Raw genomic sequence first — 27,102 nt, 5'->3', positions numbered from 1 at the left:
GAGCAGATTCAATCTCGCTTTCGTGAGATATCGCGTGCATCTAACAGACAGACAGACAAACAGACAGACAAATACCCATCAACATACTTACCTATTACAATCGATAAGTAACGAGTAGAGCCAAAGAAAACAACTGATAATAACCAGACTTCTTTACACGCATTCGAACATTACGACCGTTTCGAGCAAACTTTCAAACGACCCTGTAGCTATCTGGCTACTCGCAACAACATTCAGACCGATTCTGATTCAAAAATGTTAGCTCTGAACTATCTTATAATTTCACGGGATGCCTTGCTGTTAGTTTCAAACGTCACTCGCTGTTCATCAGGTTGTCCAGTGGAAGCAAGACGGAGATGACCTAAACTGAACTATCGCATTGTTATTTTGCGGAACGATTATAGACAACTTTATCAGTTATATTTGAAGATCACAAGATGTGATACAGCATCAATATCAGTGGTGGGATTCAAATTTTTTGTCAGCCGGTTGTTTCACAAAAGTCATATTTTTCAGCCGGTTCTGTTACAAACAGAACATTGACAGTAACCAGTAATGCTAACCGGTTCGCTGATTCCATAACATTCCGTGAGACGGTTCTATAGAACCAGTGCCACTCGGCTGAATCCCACCACTGACCAATATATTGACATATATAACTCGAAACAAGAAACATTGTCAAAATATTGTTTTGTTTGTAGCAGGCCATATCTGATAGTGTTTTGGTAACCTATATATATATATTCGATTTCCACTGTAATTTTTATTCCACATTTGAAACGCAATAAATATATATATATATTTCCCTTTATGTTCGAGTCGAACGACCTTTTTGTCAAGATTGTGCATTGATTGATATTGTGCAATGCAACTTGTAACGAATAACAATGCATGCTTATTCTCAAGATAAACTGTAGTTTTTGTCGGAAATATATATACTGTTCATCGTTTCAAACCGTTTACGCATGTTACTTCTAACTCAGTCAAAAATCTGTTATTAGAGTAGGGGTGGGCAATTGTTTTTTGATTGCGGGCCACATCATCTCCACAGAAGTTTGCAGAGGCCCACATTTTTAAATGAGTGCAGTGATATAGTATTGTAGGTAATTTGCATTTCAAATTTGGTGTGAAGGCTTATTCTATTCTAATGAGACTGTAGATATCGTATAATTGCTTCAGTAGCGCTACATTGAATAGCTAGCTGATTGCTTCATGCACGATGCCTGCTGCTTTTTCACTTTTATTTTTTGTTCTTCCCTAAACAGTTTAGAGCCAATTTTTTTGTGATTTCGTTTTAATTTGCAGTCCACAGATAGTGCTATCTTTTTTTGACGCAATAAACGCGTAGCTGTATTATCTGCAAAGTAATATTTGCGTGGGTATTCTTCATTAGGCACGCAAGGTTCGCCAGCAATTTTAGTTCTAAGAAGTACTCAAAGAAGGTAACTCAGAATAATCAACATTGGTGCGTTAGGAAAGTATTGTTTATTTTAACAAGTCCAACTATTGGCGGTTGAAGCTTGAAAATAAGGTTATTCTTAATACATAATTCAAATTGATCTTCTTTTTTTTTTCAATTGTAACTATGCAACGAGTGAAAAATTAATTAGTACTATTAATTTAGTTTGATAAACATGATATTATTGTCTACTTCGGTGTAAAATGACTTTTCCAGACCGCTGTTCAGCCTATCGACCGTAGCATTTGAAATGACATTTGCATGTTGCGTTATATTCAATTACCATCAGTAGATTCAGAATGTTAGGTTCGAAATTTCAAAAATAAAAAGATTAATGCTCATTTTCCGTATAGATGTTTATAAAATACATAAAAGGTACATTTGTAAACAGTGTGGATAACAGGTTGACAATAAATTGTCTAAGCATGATGCCGGTAGAAAAATCTGCGAGCTGGAACTATATTATTTCTTCACCACTTTGCCATCTTCACATTTCTGATTGGATTTCTGAAACAAAAATCAAAAATCGTCAAATAAAACAGAAAAATGTTACCTGTATATTTTAGCCACATAAATCGAAAACCCATAGGAAATCTTTTACAATTTGGGCTCTGCGTGTGCTAAATTTAGTTCAGATCTTTTATTTGGCATTGTACGGTATGTTTGAATATTCCATACACTATGAAAAAACTAGGAAGCCATAGAACATCGATTTTATCAATTAAAATAAAAAAGTATTGAAATTATAAACTTACCTTATATAAACTTTTTACGCAGCATCCTGATTTTTTAGGGTTGTATGGTCTGGTACCACAGCAGTCCGTCATGCTTGGTCCTGCAGGACTAGAATATGAAACAAAACATGTAACAACAGAACCGAACAATACCGTTCACTTTGAGGGTGTTTTCGCGAGATGGGGTTTAAAATCTGGTTTGCTTGCATGTTCATAGTCATTATAGTTTGATTCAAAAATCCTAAAATCTCAATTGTTACGTCACCATTGATATCTCGCTGAGAGGCCAATGCTACAGAAGTAAACAAAGAAGTCGAAGCTTGGGGGGAATATCCATTGCGCTACGTCGTAGAGAAACAATGTTTGGGAGGATTGTACAGAAATTTCATTTTCCTGAACTTACCGAACTTTCCCATTACAACATCGAGTTTTCTTAGAAATATGTGGAATTTTTCCGCAGCAAGAATCTTGTGCATCGTTTTTGAAAGTGCATTTTTGGGCCGGAGAAATAGGTGAAGCAGTTGTAATTGCAGCAATAAAAGCAGTGGTTGTCGTTTCTGGTATAGTTCCAGAGGCTAAAATGTAAAAGTACACGTGATTACCAATCCATTCCATCAAAATTATATGGCAGGTCGCACATGTTATCTCATTGTAAAACAGGTAGTCACAGACTGTAAGTCCTGGTATTATGACCTTGCGCACCACGCATGATAACCTTCCTCTGCTATTCCCTTGGCGAAAATGATCACCGATGTAATGATGTGTACCAAATTTGAAGTATAATAACTTGACTTAAAAACTTGAATTCATACTTACAAACACATTTTGGTATTTTTCTTTGATTTGTCCATTTTGTCGTTCCTTGGCAATAAACATCAGGACCATTTTTCAATTCATATCCTCTTTCACACGAAAATGTACATTTTGATCCAACAAATATTCCATTTGAGCAAGATATTTTAGTACCGTCTTCTTCGACAGAAAGAATGTTTATACATTTCCGAGCTAAAATATAGAAATGATATGTTTATACGTGCTTTTTCATAAATGGTCACGGTGAAAAAGGTCGAACATTGGTTACAAATTATTCCAGAACATGCATAATTTTTACTTTTCATCATAACCACATAGAAAGTTAAGGCAATCATTCAACATTCTTAGCTTCTTCGTGGTATTAAAACTAATTCTCAATGTCTATTTATGTATTTAGTACATTTTAGAAATAACTTACTGGTATCTTGACAAGTTTTGCCACAAAGTCCATCACAAACGCATTTCTCTCCATCATCACAATTGCTATCGGCAGAACATTCAAATGGACATCGGCGGCCATTTCTTCTGGATGCCTTCGCGTCGCGCTTCATACATTGTACCTCGGTACTGGGTGCAGCCGAAGTCGTAGTTAAGACTAATGAAATGGAAGAAGGATTCGTATTATCTAGCAAAGTAAGTGTGTGAAACATTGTAGAAATGTAGAAAACATTGAAGCCACATAAGTATTCTTTAATATTATCTATTAGATTTGTAACTTGACAAACATTTACATCCACTGAGATCTTTATTTAGTATTGTCAGTATATATATATATATTATTATATATATAATACTGACCAATGCAAATTCACCGCAGTGTGTTTAATTCATATGAATAATTACTAACCGAGACACAGTCCTTTATCGCAAGATTTCTTTTCATTCCTTTTGCCTCTGCATCCCTTTCTTCCAATTTTACCGTGCATGCAGGCACGCGATCTTTTAGTCGTACCCTTACCACATGTAACACTGCATGTTTCCCAATCGCCCCAGTCACCCCAACCTGGCAAGAAAGGTACATATACTTATATATATGATGTGGTTATGGGATTACCTCGGAGTTAGCGATTTAAAACCAAATATATTGGCAATAGGACGTTGAAAATAAATTGAAAACCAAAATACTTACGAGCTTTTGGCTTTGCAGTCGAGACTGGGATGGTAGCTTCAGTTGTTGTCACTAAAGTAAATTTATTTTATTTAAAAATATTTAATTAATAATTAAATAAACATTCAATTCAGGATCAACTAGGCCCTAAAAGACGGCAAACGCTTTCGCATTGCAGGCCAATTAATAAGTGAAATTTTTTTCGAATCAAACTTCCAAAATCACATTTCAACTAACTTGATAAATACCTCAAAAATATTCGAATGCTCGTTGTTGATTAAAAATAAATTAACATTGCTGAATATATTATTTTGTGTAAATTTATATGATTTGCATACGTGGTGTTGAAAATTAGTAAGAAATTGCGCTAAACATTATAAAGATGTTTCAAAGCATTGGCCATGGAAAAGTATTCGACCCAGTAACTCGGTCGCGTCCTGGTGGTTATCGACCACAGATTTAACAGATTGATATAGAAATAGATCTTTGATACGCACTTTAACGTGCTCATATCAATGCAGCCATAATCAAACCCATATTTTTGTTCGAGCACAAATGGTTTAACTTAATTGAATGTCTGATAACTTTACATGACTGAAGATTAGTCGGGAGTTGAATCGACAATACTAATAATACTTATTTCACGTAAAATAGACTATGAATGTATTTGTAATAAAACTTACCACAATCGCCATCGTTGCAATCTCTTTTCTGTTTGGCACCGCCTCTGCAACCTCGTCTTCCAAGTCTTCCTCCAATACAGGAACGAGATCTTTCTTGCGTACCTTGACCGCAAGTTACGCTGCACGTTTCCCAATCACCCCATTGCTCCCACCCTGAATAAACATAATTACCAAATGATATTGATAGCGTCAGATCTATTTCAAACCACATACTGTTAAATAGGTAAAGCAAATACATGTGCTATTTACAGTGAATACTTTGATCAAGTTTAGAGTACGAATGACCAATATTAATTGAGGCGATCCCTTGTCTGATCAATAAATAAAATTTATAACATTAACATCACATTTATGAACAGTTTAGTGTTTGTTGTGATAATAGTTGAGATTTTGTCTACGTACTTGCTCGTTTTGGCTTAGCTGCTGCTTGCGTTGTTGTAGTCGCGGTGGTAGTTGGTGTAGTAGTGGTAGTTGTTGTTGTTGTTGTTGTTGTGGTCGTCGTAGTTGCTTAAAATGTAAGGTTTAAAGAGTAAATCAACAATAATGAAATATTTATTTAATCGAAATATGGTTCCTTTTTTAATTTGAATTCATATAATTTTCAATACGTAATTTGTCACGTATTATCTTCTACGTCTACCTCATGTAAAATACTGATGTCTTGCTAATTTGGAAATGAATTTGCGAAAAATTCAAATTTTTTTGAGCATACGCGGAACAACAAAATATGATTTTCATTTCTGATGCTTTACTTGCAGGAGATTTGATGCCAACCCCATTCAGTTTGTGAATACTCATATCGTTGCCATTATTACTTTCCGGAACAATGAAATTAGTCGAATGTATGATAACTTATCGATATCGATATGTAAGGATGCTGTTTTCAGAAAGACGGTTCGGCGGTGGTGCGCATGGAATTTGAACCCGAGTGTATAGCCTGCGATGCCAACACAGTTAAGTAATGCTTTAACAGCTAGGCTAGTATATGTATACAGGGTAGAGCCAAAATCTGGAGCCCGACCCGACCCAAATTTCGGGTCGGGTCGGGTTTCTCTATCGCTGAATTTTTTTTTTTAAATTAATAAAAATATATACTAAAACTATGTTTTGGATACTAAACTAAGGAATATTTGATATAAAAGAAATAATTTGAATAGATCAGAGAAGAAGCTGTATGAATGAACCTTTCCTCGACCTTTGACCCCCGAAAATATTCTTCCTATACTTTACCATTGCAAAATTTTCGGGGCTCATTTTAAGAGTGATTTCGCGTAAAATGGGCTCGGGTCGGGTCGGGTTTAATATCCACGGGCCCGGATAATAATTCCATCCGGATCCATTACATATCAAAATCGGTACAATACAACAGTATCGAGAATACTTCATTCGGTATAAAAACTTTTGCCAACTTATGTTCAAACTCGGCTATGAAAGCGTTTTATTTCGTTGAAGATGTAAATTTCCTTACGTGGTGGACCGTCGCAAGAATGTTGATTACATTGTTGTTCTTCCAAATCGTTTCCCATACAGTTTCCACTGTTCGGAGCCCCACCATCACACGATCGTCTTCTCTCTTGTTTACCACCTCCGCATGAACGAGAACAAGATTGCCAACTGTTCCATTCTCTCCAATCTAGTGAAATACCGATCATTAGTTCATTTTTGTATGCTTAAGTAAAATCGGTGACCGGAATTGTCACTGGAAAGATACTACGAATAGTCAAAATTTCATTTTTTTATTCCGCAGTCCCGGAGCTATAGTTTTAGCATAGTCCGAAAAAGGCGTTCCAGAAGTGTTTGTACCAATATGGAGGTAACTAATTTTGTTCTCCGACATCAAGTTGTATAAAGGGACCAAAACCTATGGTCAGGGGGAAATTTACTTGGCTAACACAGACAATCCCCGAACTGGTAATATAACTAAAATAAGGAAAATCGGATAAAAATTATGGCCTAACCCTAACCTGGTACATACACTACGGGAGTACCCAGAAAAAAGTAGGACTCCTACGTGTATTACACAGCTAACTTTCGATATTATACATCAGATAAAACTTACTTATACAAGATTTTTCTGTGTTGCATGGTTCCTTTTCAATCATTCCTTCCTTTGGCATGCAACCTGCCATTCCTGGTGCTCCTTTCATGCAGAAACGAAATCTTTGTTTTATTCCATCGGAACCACAGCTGTGCGTACATCTCTGCCAATCTTGCCATTGACTCCAATGTGGTCCTGAAATAAAGATTATTGTAGATTTGGTATTGCTTTTTGCACAAACGAAAAGTTTGAAGGTGTAATTAATCATCGTAACAACGTGTGGTAGATTGTTTTTCATATGCATTGAGATCAGTATATATGACACTGGGCTTTATTAATTTTTACGAATGCATACTTGTCAGTAATAACGTTCAGATAATCTCGACTCTTTGTACTCTAAAGGAATCAGCCTGCGTCTGTTCCAACAATGGAATCGCCCAATATTCGTGCTTGAATTTGAATTTTCTTTCATACTTATAAATTTGCAGGTATGTATGTCCCTAATATCCTATCTTAAAAGTATGTATTTTAATGAATTTGATAACCGAAATCTTCACTTTGTTCTGCAAAGATTTTATTTTTGGACTAATCATAAACCATACCGAATGGTACGGAAAAAAGTGGATGTGCAAAATGGCATTATACAAGTACCAAACAGTAGGCCTATACTAGAAGCCTACCTGATGTGTCGACTGTGGTAGTTGGTGTCGGCTTTGTTGTTGTCTTGGGTGTCGTGGTACGTTGTGGTCGTTTGGATGGTTTTGGTGTTTTTGGTTTTCTGGTTCTTCGTGGTGGCTTTGTTCTGGGTTTTCGTGTTGTTTTTGGCCGTTTTGTCGTCGTGTACGGAGTTGTTGTAAAGACTGGTAACTGAGATTTTATTTAAAAAATAATTTAATTTAATTTTTTATAATATCATTTGCTATTTCTGTAAAATCTTCGTTTTTTAAATCTAACAGAGGTTAATACAAACTGTTCTGCATTTCACAATCTGTGTAGCATTTTCATGATTATATTTATGATATGATTATATTTTAAAAGGTTATTATTTATGACATCTCGGCAAATGGCGTCATTGATATCAGAAACAAAAAAGGATTACTAAATATTCTAAACGTTCAAAAAAAATTTTGTGATAAAGAGACCAAATATTATTGGGCTTTTCGAAACCAAATCAAGAATACTCTTACGTCCATCGGAGCAGTATTACATAGATCTGTGTCACAGCATATAATTTTACAGTCAACTACGTTGAAATTTGGCATCGTCTTCTTCAAAGTATCACACGTAAGTCCTTTACAAATAGCTCCATTGGCGCACTGTGCAGTATCAACGTATGCTAAAATGTGCAAAATTAAATTACGTGATGATATTTATGTCATCCATTATGATATAGTTGCCCAACCCTATTTAGAAATTGAAATAAAAAGGTATATTTAGACGCCTAAAATGGTAGAAGTACCCTGAAAATATTTGTTTTTTTCGGTAGTCTTTTGTTCGCTACTATTTTGTGACTCTGACAAGCGTACTTACTGATAGGATAACTCACCTGCCAATCCGCCAACATTAGTCATAACTGTAGCAATCATGCAGGAATCAGCTGACGATGCACATGATGTTGGAAGCATGAGAGCGTTGCTTGGTTCAACTGCGTTTCTCGTGGATACACCGGTGTAGCAAACTCTTGCTGCAGCTGTCAAGGACAATGGTAATGTGTTTCATTTAGACTCAAGACTAAATGGCACAAATGGCGAGTATAAAACAGTCTATGGCGTTTTCAAAGTCGCTTATTTTCTTGTACGAAACTTACGCGTTCAAATGTCTATAGTTATATTCCTAATATTTATGCTTTAAATGTTTTATTTGATTTGGTTTTCAAAGCAAATATAAAAAAAAAAAAAACGTCAGTCAAGTAAAATATCAGGAAAACATTACACAATATCCCAACCTAACATCAATTTTCTTTCATTCAAGCAAATATAAGCATCAGACAAAACCATCAACTTCATCAACTAAAAATATTTTACCTTCGGTACAATTTTTTCCTCTGAATCCACTTGGGCAGGCACAAACATAATCAGGAAGACCTCCAGCTCCTCTAATTGTTATGCACGATCCTCCGTTCTGACACGCTGATATTTCGCACGGGTCCGCTGTGGAAATGAATATTCTTCATTATCTTATGCAAGATAATCTTGAATTTTTGAAAAAAAATTGTAACATGTATTTCCAATGACCTTATGCGGTAAATACATCCATGTAAAAGATTTTTGTATGTGATTTTATTTTTAACGTTAAAATACAGTGCAATAAAAAATTGAAGAAACAAGATAAAACAAATAATACAAAAAAATATACGTATCAGACATGCACAAAAATAATATAAAATAAAAAAAAATCATCAAAAATTTTATTGGGAGTTTGCTCCGCTCCGTTCACTCCGAATAATGCGCTAGACAAGCAGCGACTTTTGCTCTTTCAAACAAAAGTACTAACACAAAAGTCAGTATTTAAACTACTGTATATGTGTTTACTATGTCATAATAATACTATGTCATTCTTACGATCCTTGGGATCACCAACATCTGATTTAAAACGATCAGGGTCATTGCATCCATCTCGTTTGCAACATTTTGTCTCGCAAGATATGATGTTGTATTGTTTCATCATTTTTGAATACCGATTGCAATTCATCGTTGAACATAATTCGTCGTTCAAACATGTTCCTTGGAGCATGTTAACTGTAAGATACAAAAGAATTATTCGGATTAAAACTAACGCTATGACGACACAAAAATATAGACTAGAATGCTAGATAATGAAAATTCAGTTGAAAACGACATTCAGACATTTGTGTGTGGAAGGTTGTATGTTGTATGTGTATATAGATATAAGTCTTTGTGTACACGAAAAACATTTGCATGGTTATGTAAGTGTGTTTGTGTTAAAGAAATGGAAGCAAATAAAATTGATGTGGTTGGATCTGTGCTGAAGGGTAGTGTTTGTATGTGTGAATATGTAAGAGTCCTTGTGTGAATGTGGAAAAGGAAATTTATGTGAGTTATTGTGTGTTGAGCGAGTACGAGTGTATACAGGTGTTTACATTTACCATTTTACTGATTTTTCTATATGTACGTACGTACCATGATAAGAAATATTCAAGCACTAGGTTTTGGGATTTTGACGATAAGATTCGAAAACGAGAAAGATAAGAAAGGGGAATTAAAATGTTAGTTAGTACGTTTACTACTTGAAAGGAAATGAATTGAAAATTTTAATCAGGGATAAAACTTGTTTTAATGAACAAAATTTGAATGCATATATATATTTGATTACTGTGATAGACCACGGTTTCAATACATTTTCTATATCTTCAATTCAGAATTATATTTTAAGCATCTTTTTGAGAACACCGAAGGATATGTATAAATACTACATTTTCGCACTGTGTATTTAAAAGTATGTTTCAAAGTTGTTTGCGTCAAGAAATGCAGTTTTAGGGAATGATTGAATAGAACAGAACTATTTTACCTTCAACTCCTCCATGATTCACTTTCAGAGTTGTCATTGAACATTGAAGACCTTTACGTCCAGATCCATCTCTAGATTTTGGAGCTAAAGTAATTTCGGGACATTCCCTCAATTTAAAATTGTTGACAACCTCGATACCTCCGGTCATAGATGACATTCCTTCGTAGCAAGATAAAGCTGAAACAGAAATTTTAATTTCAAAGTTGCTTCAAAATAGTAGATTATATCATTGATATTCGATTTTGATTTATTCATAAAAAAAAAATCCCAGAATATTTTTATTGGTGTCCAGTGTAATGAATCGTTTTGAGAACCCTATAGCGATATACGAATACTCAGTAACTACGTTTAATGAGCTGTTAAAATATTTTTGTGCCGAATCATTTTTAGGAAAATTAATTTACACAAGCCTATAAATAAAAAGTCGAATAGAAAATTAAATGACCTAAATGAAGTTTTATATATTTTGTTACTGTTGCATTATTTGCAAGTACCATTTTCTGAACGTTTCCCGAATTAAAAAAAAACAAAACAGTTTTTAGATATGATTACATTCAGTTTATATGTCCTCTAAAATCTTTTTTTTGTTTTCAGAATAAATAACGTTGACTGGTTATTTTGTATAAACTACGAAACAAATAATAAAATCACGTAACTCTGGTCTAATGGACGTCTTGTGAAAATATTTCAACTTAGCTTCAAGTACAAAGAAGTTATCTAAGAAATAGCCTCAAATCTAAATATATAATGTAAAATTACCTCCACATGGCGGTGTGTAGCATTCTTTCGTTTCTTTAACAAAGGTTCCGGGATCACATTCGAGTTCATTGTCCTCACATTTTCTTCTTCGTGTTCTTACGCCTGCTCCACATGAGGCACTACACTTACCCCAATCACTCCAAGCACTCATAGATGGTGCAAATAAGTAAATAAACGTACTCAAAAAGAGTAAATTTGGAAACCTCATGTTGGGGCCTAAACTAGAACTATAACTAAACATAAGCATCATTTTATATTACATCTCAAATAAGCTTATAGTCATTTTCCATGCTACCGGTACAAGTTGAAAACGTTTTTGCTTAATAGTCAAAACAGGATGATGTCAATTGCGAGTGAAACGACTTGCAATCTTACCATAAACCTCATGTCACATATTCTGAATCTAAAAATATGTATGTCTCCAATTTCTTATCTATATCTACCCAGATATTACATCATTAAATATTTCAAACCGTCCTCAAATCTATGCTTGAAATTAGCTGCCACAACTTGTCGCTGTTGCTATTCTACTAATAGACTTCATTTTGCGAAAAAGGGCATTGTTGTCCGTTACAAGTTGCCAGTATTTTAAATCGCATTATTGCTTGCTATAATTATTGAGGCTATTCATGTCAGACTAAAAATGCTCTGTTACCTAATAGCAGTATATCAAAGAGATAAAACATCCCGTCTATAGTGTAACGATGGCCTAGTCTCCGAACACGTACTTCGTATCCAATTATTATACAGAAAACTTATTAATCTATAAGCCCAGCGACAGCACAGAAGTAGATATGTTGTATTTCCACTACGACTACTTATGACTAAATAAAATAATCTAATTTAGTCGCGAAACGATTAAATCGCCGGAGGCTACAAGTTGTCTTGTCTGGTTGGTCGGTTCCAAGGAATCTGATTTACGCTACGTCGTTTCGTCATCTTGTCTTCGACCTTCTATGACAGTGAAATACCTCGAGATGACGACGTGTTTGGAGAGTGATCTCCTTGTGCATCGATCAATCTAGTAAACCAGTTCCGAAGAGTAATCAAATAAATCCTACGTATCCGCACTTTTCAGACATTCAATGTCACCAGCAAATGCTGAATCATGGAATCAAACGGGTATTATATAAAACATGTTGCTTCTGCACAATCACGCCACGTGACAATGAAAAAATAAAATAAAGCACGATTAGCGAAGCACGCATTTATTGGGTGAGGCATCTATACTAACATGTGGTAATATTTTCAGATTTGTTTGTATTAGAACATTGGAGTTTTCTGGATTGGATTTAATACGTATTTCATGTATAGCTTGTGTGAATATGCCAGGGCTTTATCAACAATGGCCAACTTAAGTATTATCGAAAATTTCCAAAAGCTCGTGACGTTCAATATTCGATTTATTATATTAGCCAGTAAAGGAATTCAAAAATTTCTTTTTCGGATCGAATTCACTAACAACAGGATCGATTCCTTGTTTCAGAAAATGTATGTATGTCACAACGTAAGCTACTTAACATACCACGCTTTACATAAATCTAATACATAACTTTCGAAACGCCAGATATAGCGTTAGTATTTAGCTGCAGTACACGTTAACCATTTGCTGTGGACGTCTAACGGCTAAAACATAATTCAAGAACAAGTTCGCTGATCATCACGATATCCCGAGAAAAAGTTCGCGCGTATCCGTCTAATCTCAGCATTGCCATGGCAACTGTAGTATATATACGTAGACTACTAGATAGAGTTATTACAATTTAAATTAATACCTTTGATGGATCGTGAAACGAAATGCCAATAACATATAACAAATATAATTGATATAAATCAGGATTATTGAACTTGAAATAGAAAATATCAGATTTGTAAGCGATGTTACTAGGCTACTACAAGCCTGAGAGATAAACGAACCCGACCTATCATGTGCTTTCCATTTTGTTTTTGAAGCTGGATAGATTCTAAAATATTATATAAAACTCACCAGGGCACGGTTGTTGGTTGCACAATCCACTTTCAATGGAGTTACCAGAACACCCGTTAGCTAATGTACCGCTCAACATACACTGTCTTCTTCTTCCATGGTAACCACCTCCACAAGATAAACTGCATCGACTATATGGGGCCCAATCAGCCCATTCTGAACCGAACAATTGCACGGTAAAATTTCTTGCAGCTTGTGAAAATTATTCATGTTAAATATTCAACGAACTATATTCATTTATATTTGTTTAAGAATTGAACACCAAAATTTTTTAGGATTCTTGACCTGTACGCAAAATGAAACATAGTAAAAATTGTCTGTCTTCGCCATACTTATAAAGTGAGCCTAATTTTTATGAAGTTATTTGGATTTCTTACAAAATTTTACCTGGGCATTTTTGTGAATTACAGTCTTCTGTATCCGTCGAACTTCCTGGACATCCTTCACCTTTTTTGTCTTCCTGTCGACAATATCGGAGTCTTGTTTTTTTTCCTCCTCCACATGAAACGCTACATTGGCCAAATAAATCCCAGTCGGTCCATTCTAAAAAAGTAATATTTGTAGTACCGGTATGGCTAATAAAAATAGGACGATGTCTTAAAAAGCAAGAAAAAATTACTAACCTGGACATGCTGGGGTGTTGGGACGAATACATTCTTTCGTTTCTGTGCTGTTGCCATCACAACCTGAATCCCCAATCTTTAGATGCATGAGAATATATACATATATAAATAAATAATTAAAGACTATAATACTTTTAAAGAAAGAATGACTAGTCAAGGGGAAGATGTCCCAATAAATGTAATGTCATAAGATTAAATATACACACATAAATCATAGAAAATATTATTTAACGAGAATAAACTTACTTAAGAATGAATAACTTTAAAGTTTGCGTAAAATAGAATGATAGGAAATGAGAAATGAAGGGAATGAAAACTTGATGTTCTAAGTTATTTTTTTCACGTTTTAATTGTCACAATGTCAAGAAACAACACCGTTTTCAATCTGTACCCTTAATTCAATATACTCGTATTTACCTGTCCTCCCTCACATGCCCTGTTTCTAGACATTGATCCCATTCCACATGTTGCTTGACATTGACTCCAGTCGGACCAATTGTTCCATTTGGGACAATTTTGTTTGTTGCAGAAATCGACTTCAATCAGAGGTCCAATACAACCAGCCTAAAGTAAAATTACAGTCAGTCTAAGACAGTGGTTCTTAAACTTTTTCGAGCGCGACCCAAATCTGAGTTTTATGAATACTCGCGACCCAATCCGAAAAAAACGCAAAATGTGTTTTTAATGTTAGTACAGTTTGACTCAAATACAGACAACTATTTATTAGAAACAGTCCATTGAATCAGTGAGATTGATGAAACTGAAATTTCCTTTTTCATTATATCTTCAATACACAGCTCTATTTTACTTAACGCAATACGCAAGTTGTCACGGGTATCGAAGCGATTGCGAGCTTAGTTTTGATAACCGTCAGTGCCAAATATCCTCGCTCGCACAGGTGCCTTGTCGCGAATTGTAGCAGAAAAGGCGTCCGCTGTCCGTCGCAAACACGACATCCTAGCTGGCCTTCGGTATCTCTCGCAATATACAACTTTTTACTCGTCACATGTGCACGCACTGCTTCGTTCGCGGTAAATGGTGCCTCGAGATGAAGTCACATTTTCTCTAGATATTGAATAATCTAATGTCGAGAAGCGAGCTTTTTCATTGCGTCGCCTATTACAATTTTCATTACCAAAAAGACACCCATTTTTGGTTATTTTAATCCCTTAAGACGACATTCCATGCGGTCAACACAACGACAAGCGACGTGCATGGTTACCGATACCATAAAAATAATACACGTTACTGGCATATCAGAATTGTGATGTAACAATGAGCTCAAGACAGTTCTTTCCGTGAATGAAATTTTTTATTTCATTATTTTTAAATACCAGAGTTTAGAAGCTAAATTGAAACATTGGGAAAGCTGAAAATTCGTTCTTCTCCTCTTAGATTGCCTTTGCATTGACGACCTTGTCGCGACCCATTTTTAAACCTTCCGCGACCCATGTTTGGGTCGCGACCCATACTTTAAGAACCACTGGTCTAAGATATAAATAAGAATGTAGCTTAGAAGAAAATGGTGCTATTTCAATGAACTTTACCTGTCCCTGTTCTCCACCATTGCATTCTCTACTTCTTGTCTGAATTCCGGAGTCACAAGACTTTGTACAACTTCCCCAGTTTTGCCATTCGTTCCAACCTGATAATAAGACACCGATCAGTTAGAATGGAAATATTTATGTTGTCTTGTATATATATTCAGACTTCTGCAAAGTCACCGAAGACTTATTTATTTGTTGTGGAATGACGGTTCGCGTGTTTTCAAGCTTTGGATTAGGTAGGCGGTAGCAAAGTTAATAAAGTTAACAGCAACATGCTAACATCTTTAGCAATAGATATACGGTGATATTGGTCTTGACGTCTTCATTTGTATGGACCATACTATATATACGCATAACAGAAGCACCTAGGGTTCTGCTGCATGTATTTCCGGTGAAGGTATTCATTTATAATCAAGCACATATATTCTATTATCCTTTTCTTTAAAATTTGCTGTATATCGGTATTACAAGTCTGTGAGATAATTTTAGAAATTTTGAATATTATACTAAACCTTAAAATAAAATGTACCGACATAAATATTATTTAGCCATAAGAAAAGTACAAAATTACATTAAACATTAGAATATCATTTAACATTATATAAATCATATTAAGTTACATTAAATGAAACAACAACAAAACATCGTCTTACTCAGGCAAATTCGTGTATTGCATTCCATCGCTTCCATCGAACTTCCATCGCAAGCGTCAAAGTCATCCTGCTGTGCACTATTGCATGTTCTCGTCCGTTCTATAGATCCCCCGCCGCAGGTTACCGCACACGCTGTCCATGGTCCCCATTGGTTCCAGGCTGAAGAAATAACCAAGCAAGGTCACGAAAACTTAGTCAGAAGTAAAGGAGATTCATCTCAGAATAAAGTCACGGACTACTGTGCTTCGTTATATGTCATAAAATCGGGCAGGTTGTGATACAGTCTCTATATATTTAAATTTCAATCGTGAATGTTGCTCATGAATATAATACAATAAAATACAAGACGCATGTTGTCAATGATAAATAAAAATGTGACGTCATAGCGTGTGGGCGAGGTGAAGAAGATTGAGAAAAATAGGTTATTCTGGTCATGTTATCGTGATGTAGGAACTAGGATGTAGAAACTGAGTTGTACATTCAAATTTCCTATCGATGGCTGGCGTGTTCATAAGTTTTGAACTTTTTGAAACATGTTTTTTATATATACTTCTAATACGTCCTTACTAAAATGGCGCTCCCCATCTATATCTGACAAGATATACGTTTCTTCGTATACATATATAACGGAGGTAACAGAATTGCCATATCATTGTTCAATAAATAAGTGACCAAATATACTTAATTATTCCTTCCTTTCCGATCTGCTTTTCCGAACCAAAGTCGGCAGATATAGCTTCATATTGAGGTAAAGAAATGGATTTACATAAAAACACACTGCAAACAAAATTTAAATACCATTCAACGGTACGGCAGTAGTTGTCGCGGCGGACGTGGTACAATTTGCTTCGTCTTCCTTTTGTAAGCAATCCTGTTAATTGTTACAAAATTGAAATTATGAAAGAACCAAGCAAGGTGATTCTATGTTACAGTGATTCTATGCATTTTGGCAATAGAAATAAACGTACGGATTGATTTGGCAAATAGATCAAGAATACCATCTATCAAATTAAGTTTGAATTATTTTACAGCCAAATTTATTACTAGAATAAGTCTCGGTATGAAATAACCATAAGTAGTTTTCATTATATATGCAAAAGAGAAGCTGAAAAAATTGGATTTTACGTATATCCATATCAATACCGTTCTGCTCGTTTGCAACTCTTTTGCAATTTGTTTGAAACATTTTAGTGTTATAAAAAATGTTTAAAAATATCTTACCGGGACACCGTCACAGAAGTAACTCAGCGGAATACAGTTACCAACAATTAAACATTCGTATTGTCCAGCACATTTTTTCTGTGAACAAAAAAAATAAAAACAAAACTTTTTTTAAACTTTATTTAAAAGAAGAAAAACAAATTTTCAATAATGGGCTTTGTTCAAGTATGAAATTCAATTAATGTAGCGATTCGGACCAGTCCATATGAAATTGTTCCACATTGAATAAATGCACTATATATATATATATGCTATACATACATTTTCTATTTGGACCTCCTGCAGTATGCGCACCAAGATGGCGCACAATCTGAACTCAAGTTGTGTACCAGGTTAGGGTTCAGGTTATGCGACATCTTGGCGCACATACTTCAGGAGTACCTTTTATTTTCTGTAAAAAGTAAATGGCACACTGTAAAACAGTCCAATAGGCATCGCTCTATGCTTATGCTATAGAAAGTAGGTGATTATTGTGACATCACTGTTCGGTTTTAGCTTATTTTACTTAATACCACCACATGACCAATCTCAAAAGTTCAGTGGAAGAAGCTCTAAAGTTCCATGAAATATATATATATATATATATATATATATTGACCCTGGGTTGCACTGGACACTTGAAAGTTGACTTTGGGGTCGTCTTGAAAAAAAAATTGGGAACCCCTGGTTTAGACTATACTCCTTCAAACTTACTGATGGAGGGGTTGTTGTTATGGGTCGTGGCCGTCGTCTGGTTGGTCGAGGCCGTTGAGTGGTTGTTCTTCGTGGTTTCTTTGTCGCAGTTGGTTTAGGTCTGCGAACCTTTCTAGTTCTTGGCTTTCTAGTGGTCGTTGTTGCTATGGTTGTTGTTGTAGTAGTAGTGGTTCTTATTACAGGAGCTGGACATGGAGTGCGTGTTATAGAAATATCGTCAATGGCCATGTCTCCTTTGTAACTTGAACCTCGAATTCCTTCAAAGAGAAACTGCCAAACGAAGTATACACATTTTCGAGTGTTAGACTGATTGAGCTGCACAATTGCATAATTTTGATTGAGGAATATTGGTATGAACTCTTTCTGCCATTTTTTGATGATTTTTTTACTGTTAGGGTTACAGGAGGAAAAAATAAAATCGAGTCTGCAGTCACGCTAAGTTATCTATCTTCATATATAAGTAGTTATTTTCAATTCGTTTTTCATGCGCATACTTTCATGTTTAGGCCTTGCGTTTTTGAGCAAATATATGTTTTAATTCAGTCTGAAAGCCGAAATTTTTTTTATTATATCTTGAGGAAAAAAGACAATTGTACAAAATTTCCCGAGTACAATTTACCTATATCCTGACCAACAAGAATATCAAGTTTCCTGATCCCCAAATTGGTAATTCATAGAAAAGAGCAAAATACGAAAAAGAATTAGGTAAAATAGATTGAATTCAGAGAAAATATATAAAATTTAGTAAGCAATATATAATCCCAAAGTATTCGGAGCAGAAAATGTGTATACTGAACTGATGTACTGATGTAAAATAATACCTGTACTCTGTGTGGTGAAGACGTTACATTTATAAATGATCGTTTCCATCTATCCCCAAAATCACCAGTTTTGTTGAATATAAGTTCAGCAGTAGTGTTGCTGACATCTGGAATAACTTGTTTCATGTATACCTTCAGTGTTCCCATTGTATCGCCTCTCATATGATACCTGGAAAACGATTACTGGATGTCGTACGGACTTCAGAAGAAGTGAAATTATCATATTACAACAACCGATTTTCTGTGAGATATCCCATACCTTTTGTCTGAACGAGATTTTTACAAGCTTCTTAGAACAGGTTTAGAATAATCTAAGGCTTGGAATAGTCTGGCCCTTGGTGAATTTTATAAACTAATGCTAAGCTCACGATTCTTGATCCAATATGCCTATATAAGTTAAACCAAAATAACATTAGAAAATTGATTTGTAAAAAAAAACTCGCTCATTACAATTTTTAATGAATAAATAAATTTGGACGATAAATGGGAATACTGTAGTCATTATAATTATAATAGGTACTGTCATTTATTTGGGAATAAGTGTTGTGAAATCAAATAAAGTAATAAAAACAATAATAAAAATTGAACAACAAACCAGAATTTGAAGCATTGGATTGGATTCCGGATTCGTATCGGTGGACTCATTAAAATCGCTTTTTCGCCTTTTCTACGGCCCGATGCTTCAATGTATGCATATGTTCCAACTGTCATAAATAAAGAACAAAGTTTGTTATCCGATAACGTGTTTCGTTATACACCAATGTTCTAGCTTTCAGATCAAATGTTACATACTTAGGTGTAGGGATGGATATATTGTTTCTAGTTGAAGGGTCCCATCCGACTAATTGGGCTTTCATATAGACAGTGGTGTTGATTTTAGCGTAGCTAGATGAACTTGTATACAATAAATAAACAATCCGACAACAGTAAGGTAAAACCTTAAGAAGAAAATGGATTCGGAAAATAAATGTACGATTAACATAATTTTTGTGACAGAAGGCGCGACTTCAAGCAGCAGTGACTCCTACATCGCAGAATATAAAAAGTAAGTAAATACAGATGCTTGGCAAAGTCCTAAAGAGATTCAAACAGTTATAAGGAACCGAATAGTAGATACGAAAATCCGCTTACGGGCGCTATTAAGTGTGTGGTCTCTTGTTGGTCCGGTCTCCGTGGTTTTTCCGGACTGGGTCAGTCCATGGTGAGTTACCCAATCGAATTGATCTTCCGTACTTTGTTCCCAACCCATACATAGATCATTTATCGATTCAAAATCACAATTAAATTGAATTGCTGCAATATAAAATGTAGTTAGGTCAGTGACGTGAAGAGCATGCCATTTGACATTTTAGCAGTGTCGCAGAAATATACCAATTGTGAATGGCAGGAATGATTGCACCCTCCGAACGGTGCAATAAGAGACGAGAAACTTTTATATTGGACGTTAATCATGTGATAGTACTGGTCACTACTGTCGATAAACCAGCATAGAAAATATAGCGGTTAGAATTTGCTGTGGAAAATATTCCTATTTTTGTATTCCCAATATAGCGATTTTACGATGATTCATTTTTACGTCTTTTCAATTGACGCCGACTTTCTACTTGTGAAGTGTAGTTTTACAGTAATATTTCTGGTAGCGGTACGATTTTAGCTTCAACTCGAATGCCAATAAAACCTGTACAGCTAACAAAAAAGCAGACTGTAATTAAAATGAATTTCAAGTTTCTAGTTTTAGCCATAACAAGGAGAGAAACAGCAACAAACAAATAAAACGGGTTCAGGACTGGACTTGGAGTAAAAACAGTCGACCTAACAACATTTTTACTAGATATAACATCGTACTTGGTGGTTCAACTGCTGTCCATCTCACAGCAAATCCTTCTCCCTCTATGTCTCCATCGGAAGCAAAATAAGCCCAAACTTTATTCGATTTTGAATAAACTGAATTGAATTTTGTGTCAAATCCACAAAACCTTTAAAGGAAATTTGAATTTTCAAGTAAATACTTAATGTTGAATCGAGTAAGAAAAATTATACGATACTTCTTAATCACAAAGAAAATATCACTGAAAATAATTAACCAGTGAAATGCTACCGATAATTGAATGGCCATCTTTTATTGAATTTGGGTGTGAAACTCCAGTGGAGTAATCAATGACCCACTGCAGGCAAAAGAGTTTATATGGCTTCGCCACATAGTGCCGCGGAAAAAAGAACAAGACTGAAATGTTCCAACATTATATGTAGTGTATTTTTCCATAAAGTGCAAGCGATCAAACTGATAAATCAAGGCCATTGAAAAGAAAGAAGAACACTGACAAAATGATGATGGAATATAACTATACATATCATTGTGAAACGACGAGTAAATTCAAATTTGAAAATGTTGGCAATGTGCAAGTCTGTTATTTACAATACGAAAGTAACGTTAGCTTTCGGTATTTGTCTCTCACCTTTGATCCCCAACTAAAGGATCTCCATCGTTTGGTCCTTCTCTCAACATGATATAATCTGCATAACAGCTTCCTCTCTTCTGAACCGGGGCGTCCTCCATGTCCATAAATACGAAGTCAAACTAAAATTGAAGTAATGACTAATATGTTCAAGCAGCTATATACACAAAAAAGAAACCTGGAACAGACTCAAATGTAGTTAGGAACATATTCTAAACTTAAAGAGACCATAACTTTTGTGCAAAGCGTCAAAGATAACTGACACCTTTCGGTAGGAACAAGATTTTTTTTAAATAATAGTATTCTGATTGATATATCAAGTAGTCTCTTAAATTAAACCTTGTACAAGAAATCACTAATATTTAAGAAACCACCATGTTTTAAAAAACACAAATATACTTCGATTATATTTGCAGGTCGAATTGATTACATACATAAGTGAGATAATATAGAGAGTGAGTGAGATGTATGAGACACACGAGTGAGATGATGAGTGTATAGTTTGAATCCGAGAAATGAAACATTCGCTATTAGCTTACAAAATACCATTCACTCAGAAAATTTTTTGTTGTTGTCGTTGTCGTAAACAATAATACTAATGCACTTAAACCTTGACATACTCAAAAACAATCAAGACCTTGAAAATTGAAAAAATCCAAAATATATTTGAAAATGATTTTATATATATTTCTGGTTTCAGCATACTCAATCCAAATTTGCATACATAAAGATGAGCTATGCAAAGTTCATGCATCTCCGAGCAACTAATACATCAAGACAGACAGACATGACTTGAATCCACTAAACCAAAGGATTAATTTGTTTAATATATATATGCAAATTTTGTATTATGAAATCTACGAAAAGCATAATCTTACTTAGTGTATAAAATACATTTACTAGATTTTTTCTTCTAGATGTTCATCTAAATAATATGATTTATATATGTATTATATATATATCAAGTGTGTCTTTTATATGTCATGTCCTTCACTTTTTATCTCATATTTTGGCTTAACTTTTTAATAAGAATTTGTACATTGCGTGAAGCGTGATTTCAATAGAAGAAAAATACAGAAATATAAGATCTTCTATAAATGGAGTTGCGAATAATAAAAGTGACTCACCCGAATGACCATTCTGGGGTAAACTGAGACTGTCCAATTGCAGCTTGATAATGCCGGATATGTACTTCCTGGAAAGTTAGGTGATGCCAACCAACCAAATCTTCCGTATGAGCTTCCTCCGCATTCTCCAAATACCAAAGGAGCTGGAAAGTTAATAATACATTTTTGTATAAGTATAAAAACAAGGTCCCTTAAATTTTTTGTTCATTGGTACCTTTCTAAGTAGTTCTTAAACTCAGGACTTCATATATAATTAGCATCAGATGATAAGAAATAATATTTCAAGGCAGATCAAGGTTATGGAAAGAATATCCTTTTACTCAATCAATTGCATCCTTTGAAAAACTTAAATGCACGTCTGGGGGTATGTATCCCAGTTCGGGAACCCCTGTCCAGAAAGCTTGGACTCAATCCCTCGGCTGAAATTTGATCGTACTATAAAACGAGCCACCACCCACGCGCCGCTTAGAGCAGGTTTATTCCTGATGGATAATGTCAGTAAAACTAATTAGCCATTTCTTTGAAATAGTCACAAAACTGATGAGCACATGTGTTCGTTCCAAACAAACCCTTCAAATATTCATGTAAACTAATATTCGCTGGCTAAAATTTTAGAATTTTTCAAATTGTTGAATGATTGATTGTGACTTTCCACCGAGATCTCTCAGTTCGAGTTGAAACTTGTGAACTTCTGGAAGTTAATATTTTTGTTTAGTTCTCAAGCGTAATCAGGTTTCGCCTTAACGCCACACATAAACAACATTTTTTTTACTTGAAATACATACAGATGAAATTTATATTTGTGTGTAATTTATTTTCATTTTGAATTTTTTTTTTATTTGTATATGCTGTTACTTCTTTTATTTCCTAAAATTCCGTGCGCTCTATGAAATTCGTTTTTCACTGTGTGATGACGTCGCGATCCGGTGGTCAGTGCAAGCTGGGAAGACTACGGTACAGGAACTGTAAATATTTGATACGCGAGCTAGTTCGTTTGGGCCTGCGTGCCCATATATTTGAGAATTGCTGTCTTCTATTACATGATTATGTCATTCTCACTACTAAATATGATCGTCTGATGTTATAATAACGCCATGTTTATATTTTTGATGCATCACTATCAACTTTGCGTCCGTATATTTGGGTACTGCTCCCTTGTTCCTATTTTTTGTTTCCAGCGGAGTGGAGGTTGGATATTGAATTATTAAGACCATATATACTTGTATAGATCTTGGTACCCATTTAATTTTACAGCCATACATACACTTATGGTGAAATACTATCATTCGCTCAGGATATGGATAATTGAAAACACGTAACTTTTCAATCTTTCTTAACAGAATCGATAAGCTTAACTGATAAACTCAGAATAATCAATAATGTGGTCAATGTTGACATATTTTAGTTAAATGTGAATTTTATCTTTTTATTTATTTATTTATTTTTTTAATTTAGATTTGAATATAGTTTAATGGCGGCCTGATTTTCAATTACGTAATTTGGGAAACGCCGCTTTGAGTATTATATTACAATCTCTAAATGCGGGAATATGTATAGACAAAATGATTATCGGCTTTTAGATTCGCAACTCCGCTAGATTATGGGTGACAAATGACTGCAATTTTGCAGGAATTTGAGTTATGTCTCTGTAACTGTAAAAAGCATTTATAAATCAAGTTATTTACTGGGTTGTCAAAGTAATGTCAATGATAACTCTGCCAGTCCTGCGTTTTTTTTATAACGATTTATGTTTTTCCTTTGCGACCTGCAGACTGGAATAATACCAGCAGCAATATTTTGTCCGTTTTATATTTCATTATGGAAAAAGGGAAGATTACTAAAACATAATCTTATTATGAAATCAAATACCGACATTTCAAATTTATAGGAAGCATAGCCGAAGTTCAATTCACTGAACCCAGTCGGTTCAACGTATCATTGGCAAGACTTCTTACACGCATTCTTAAATTATGTCAATCTTGTGATAAAAACCTCAAAATTTTAATTGACCCGCTAATGTCCAGTGACCGATAGCTCAAAAATGAGTAGATTGGATTGATTGCGAAAGATATTCAATCAATTATATGCTTGGATATTCACGAAGATAATAAAATAGTTCAACTTTTTATCTTGTAGCTCGTCGCTCCAAATTTGAATATGACATTACCTGTTATTTAAAACTCGTCTTTCCAGAAATATCGAGTCTAAATCACTCCGAGCTGTTGGTATATTTTATCACCAATTCCTGACTTGGCGGGTCAAATAAAAATCACAATGGGTCATTCTGTGTCCCGCGGGTCGGTGGTTTCCCATCCCTTTTCTAGAGTTAGGGATGTGAATTACCATAAATCGTCCGTGTCGGAGGGTGCAAAGTCAAATTTTGAAAAACTGACTTATCGGCTTTTGGAGTTTGAAACGTGCGAAAATGGAACAAACTAATTAGATAGTCAAGCACAATAGACCCGATAATTAAAATTTATTCAACACTTTAATTTCTGTTCGTATGATTATACCCAACGTTTCAGTAACTTAAGACACACGAAAGTTATGTTCTTTCTAGGATTAGGACATATTCAAAAAGGTGACGGGCTTTCGTTTTTGGGTCACCCTTTGTGGATCATAAAAATCCAATATTTTCAAGCATGTAATATATACTTACGTTTGTGTCCAATAGCTCTCCTTGTTCGAAATCTTTCTATCTCCACCGAGTCTTTTGTTGACATTTTCAAGCGGATGACATCCAGATTCGTGGTTAACATTATAATCAGTCCCACGAAGACTCCTACAATGATTACTCGTAGCCCACTCATCTTTGATTGGATATTTATTTTACTCCAATGCCTTATGATTAGGACATGGAAATTTTATTTTATTAACAATTTGCTACAAATGGTGGATATAAGACAATATGTGTGAATATTAAATAAAATAATCAAAACCACAATTCAGGCCAACTAAAAGTTTACCCATCTATTTAAGGTATTCGGATCGATAATTTCAAGCTTTGCTTTTGTCGATGTCAGATTGCCATATGATTTAAAGTAAATAAAATACCAAAATTTCAAACTGTTATCATCAATATAATAAATTTTCACTCTTTATTTTAAATACCTATAAATGTATTATCAAAATTTGCTAAACGACACCATCAACATGCCTCAATGTATCGCACAACAATACAAATTAGAATATCGGATATTTTTATTTTCATAGAAAATAAACAGGTTGGAACTTAAAAAAATGGAGTGATATGGAACAAAATATTAAAGCTAAGGTAGCGGTTAGTTGTAAAGTGTGGTAATTACCACCGATACATCTCCACTTTGCTTTTATTGAAGTAGTACATACCAGCAGTAACGTCATCACTTGGGGGTAAAAAAAGGAATTTCAAATACGTCATAATTACGTATAGTATGCCTTAGATACGTAGAGTATCTTTTATAATAAGAACGAAACTTGAACCGGGAATTATTATTGTTTCAAAATTATATTCGTGCACCTTAGACATTTACTTATTTGATTAATTACTTTTCAAAGTTGCTAATATATTCAATATAAGTCGTTTGGTTATAAATACTATATTGTCAGGCTGATTAAAATATATGATAATATTACCTACTTTTCGTGTTATTTCATAAAAACCTATTTTAAATATTTGACTTCTTCGCGAGACACAGGATTCACATTTTTTTTACATAATTTTTTCAAAATGTATCGTCAAAAACGATTTAACCTGAATACTAGCACACAGCGTGTAACCAGAATTCTCCGGATATTGCTAAAATTTTAACCAAAAAATTTCACAATAAAATTTCCCTCGTTTGTTGAAATTAACAGAGTGCTTTTTCATTTTCAATGAAATTAAAATTTCATGTCTTGTTATTTAGTAGTAAGTGGCGTAGAAAATGACTCGATTACGATCGATGGATTTTCCGTAACATTAAGTAAAAGAGTTTTAATCAGATCACTGATAAAATTAACTGATAAATTCACTATGAATAATAAGTAATTAACTATTAAAATTGTTTTTGAAATTCATCTCTATGGTAGTTCTAAAAAGAACAAAATTTTATTGTCCTGTTTGATTATTTTACGTTCATTTGTACATAAATTTATTAGATTTGACGTGAAAAATTGCTCATTTAGGAGAATGGCTGACGGTGCAGCTAATGGTCCGCCAGATTTTATTTGCGGTTTTTACAGTTTTTGCGTTCATTTCGGTATTGATAGTTTTAATTTTAGTAAAAGCCTTTCTTTGAACTTTTTTTTCAACGAAGACCGCTGTTAAGCAAATTGTTCCGATTGAATCGAGTTGTGTTGCGAGGTATTTGTGTTATCTTATAAAAAGGCAGACAGCAGCCAGTTATCAGTTTATATATTTAAGGCCAAAAATATCATAAATTTTGTTTATATTGAAACGGTTGGTGTACTAATTGCTTAAATCTAATTAAGTAAGCACATTATTAAATACATATCGACCGTTAAATGAAGTCGGAACTCGAAAATATGTACGTCTGTCTGGAACATTACTTAGTATGAATAGCGAGAGTCTTGACTTGGGAGGATGAGCAAGGTAACAATGATTAGATAACGGTACAATAGTACTCTTGTACATCACACTTGTGGTGAAAAGTAAATAAAAAAAACAGGAATTAAGTTTCTGGAACCAACTTACACCATTGGTACCAATGATTTCCTTGCACCCCCTGAAATTTCAAATCAACAACTTTTTTATTATTAATTTTTTGAAATTATTTCTCCTTTTACAGTGACTTTATTACTATTATGATTTAAACTTAGAAAAAGAAGATTTACGAAATTTCCCTTTTCGAATATGATTCTCTAATTTACC

General features: G+C 34.4%; 1 protein-coding gene across 1 annotated transcript; it reads right to left on the bottom strand.

The window, feature by feature from the left end:
• Positions 1-1,458: 1,458 nt before the first annotated feature.
• On the bottom strand, positions 1,459-25,129 carry LOC120331338 (uncharacterized). The gene is made up of 31 exons (XM_078114119.1): positions 24,910-25,129; positions 22,251-22,393; positions 21,124-21,245; positions 20,513-20,643; positions 19,799-19,960; positions 19,263-19,371; positions 18,668-18,836; positions 17,847-18,116; positions 17,154-17,231; positions 16,731-16,803; positions 15,933-16,091; positions 15,280-15,377; positions 14,150-14,296; positions 13,733-13,808; positions 13,497-13,652; positions 13,110-13,265; positions 8,860-8,985; positions 8,382-8,525; positions 8,023-8,171; positions 7,516-7,702; positions 6,857-7,030; positions 6,266-6,430; positions 5,200-5,304; positions 4,798-4,950; positions 4,136-4,186; positions 3,854-4,009; positions 3,425-3,601; positions 3,010-3,198; positions 2,597-2,768; positions 2,215-2,302; positions 1,459-1,966 (listed from the first exon to the last, which is right to left on the bottom strand). Exons 1-31 carry the CDS (start codon positions 25,058-25,060, stop codon positions 1,922-1,924), a joined length of 4,281 nt encoding a protein of 1,426 aa, XP_077970245.1. The 5' UTR covers positions 25,061-25,129; the 3' UTR covers positions 1,459-1,921.
• Positions 25,130-27,102: the final 1,973 nt, after the last annotated feature.

Source organism: Styela clava, chromosome 6, assembly GCF_964204865.1.
Source record: "Styela clava chromosome 6, kaStyClav1.hap1.2, whole genome shotgun sequence".
NCBI classification, from domain to species: Eukaryota; Metazoa; Chordata; class Ascidiacea; order Stolidobranchia; family Styelidae; genus Styela; species Styela clava.
This window is presented reverse-complemented; position numbering and strand designations above follow the sequence as displayed.

Coding starts and splice junctions, on each gene's coding strand:
- LOC120331338 (XM_078114119.1), bottom strand. CDS start 25,060: ATGAGTGGGCTACGAGTAATCATTGTAGGAGTCTTCGTGGGACTGATT. Junction 19,372..19,798: donor CCACACACTTAATAGCGCCC/GTAAGCGGATTT, acceptor TATTTATGACAG/TTGGAACATATGCATACATT. Junction 18,837..19,262: donor ATCCAATGCTTCAAATTCTG/GTTTGTTGTTCA, acceptor ATCGTTTTCCAG/GTATCATATGAGAGGCGATA.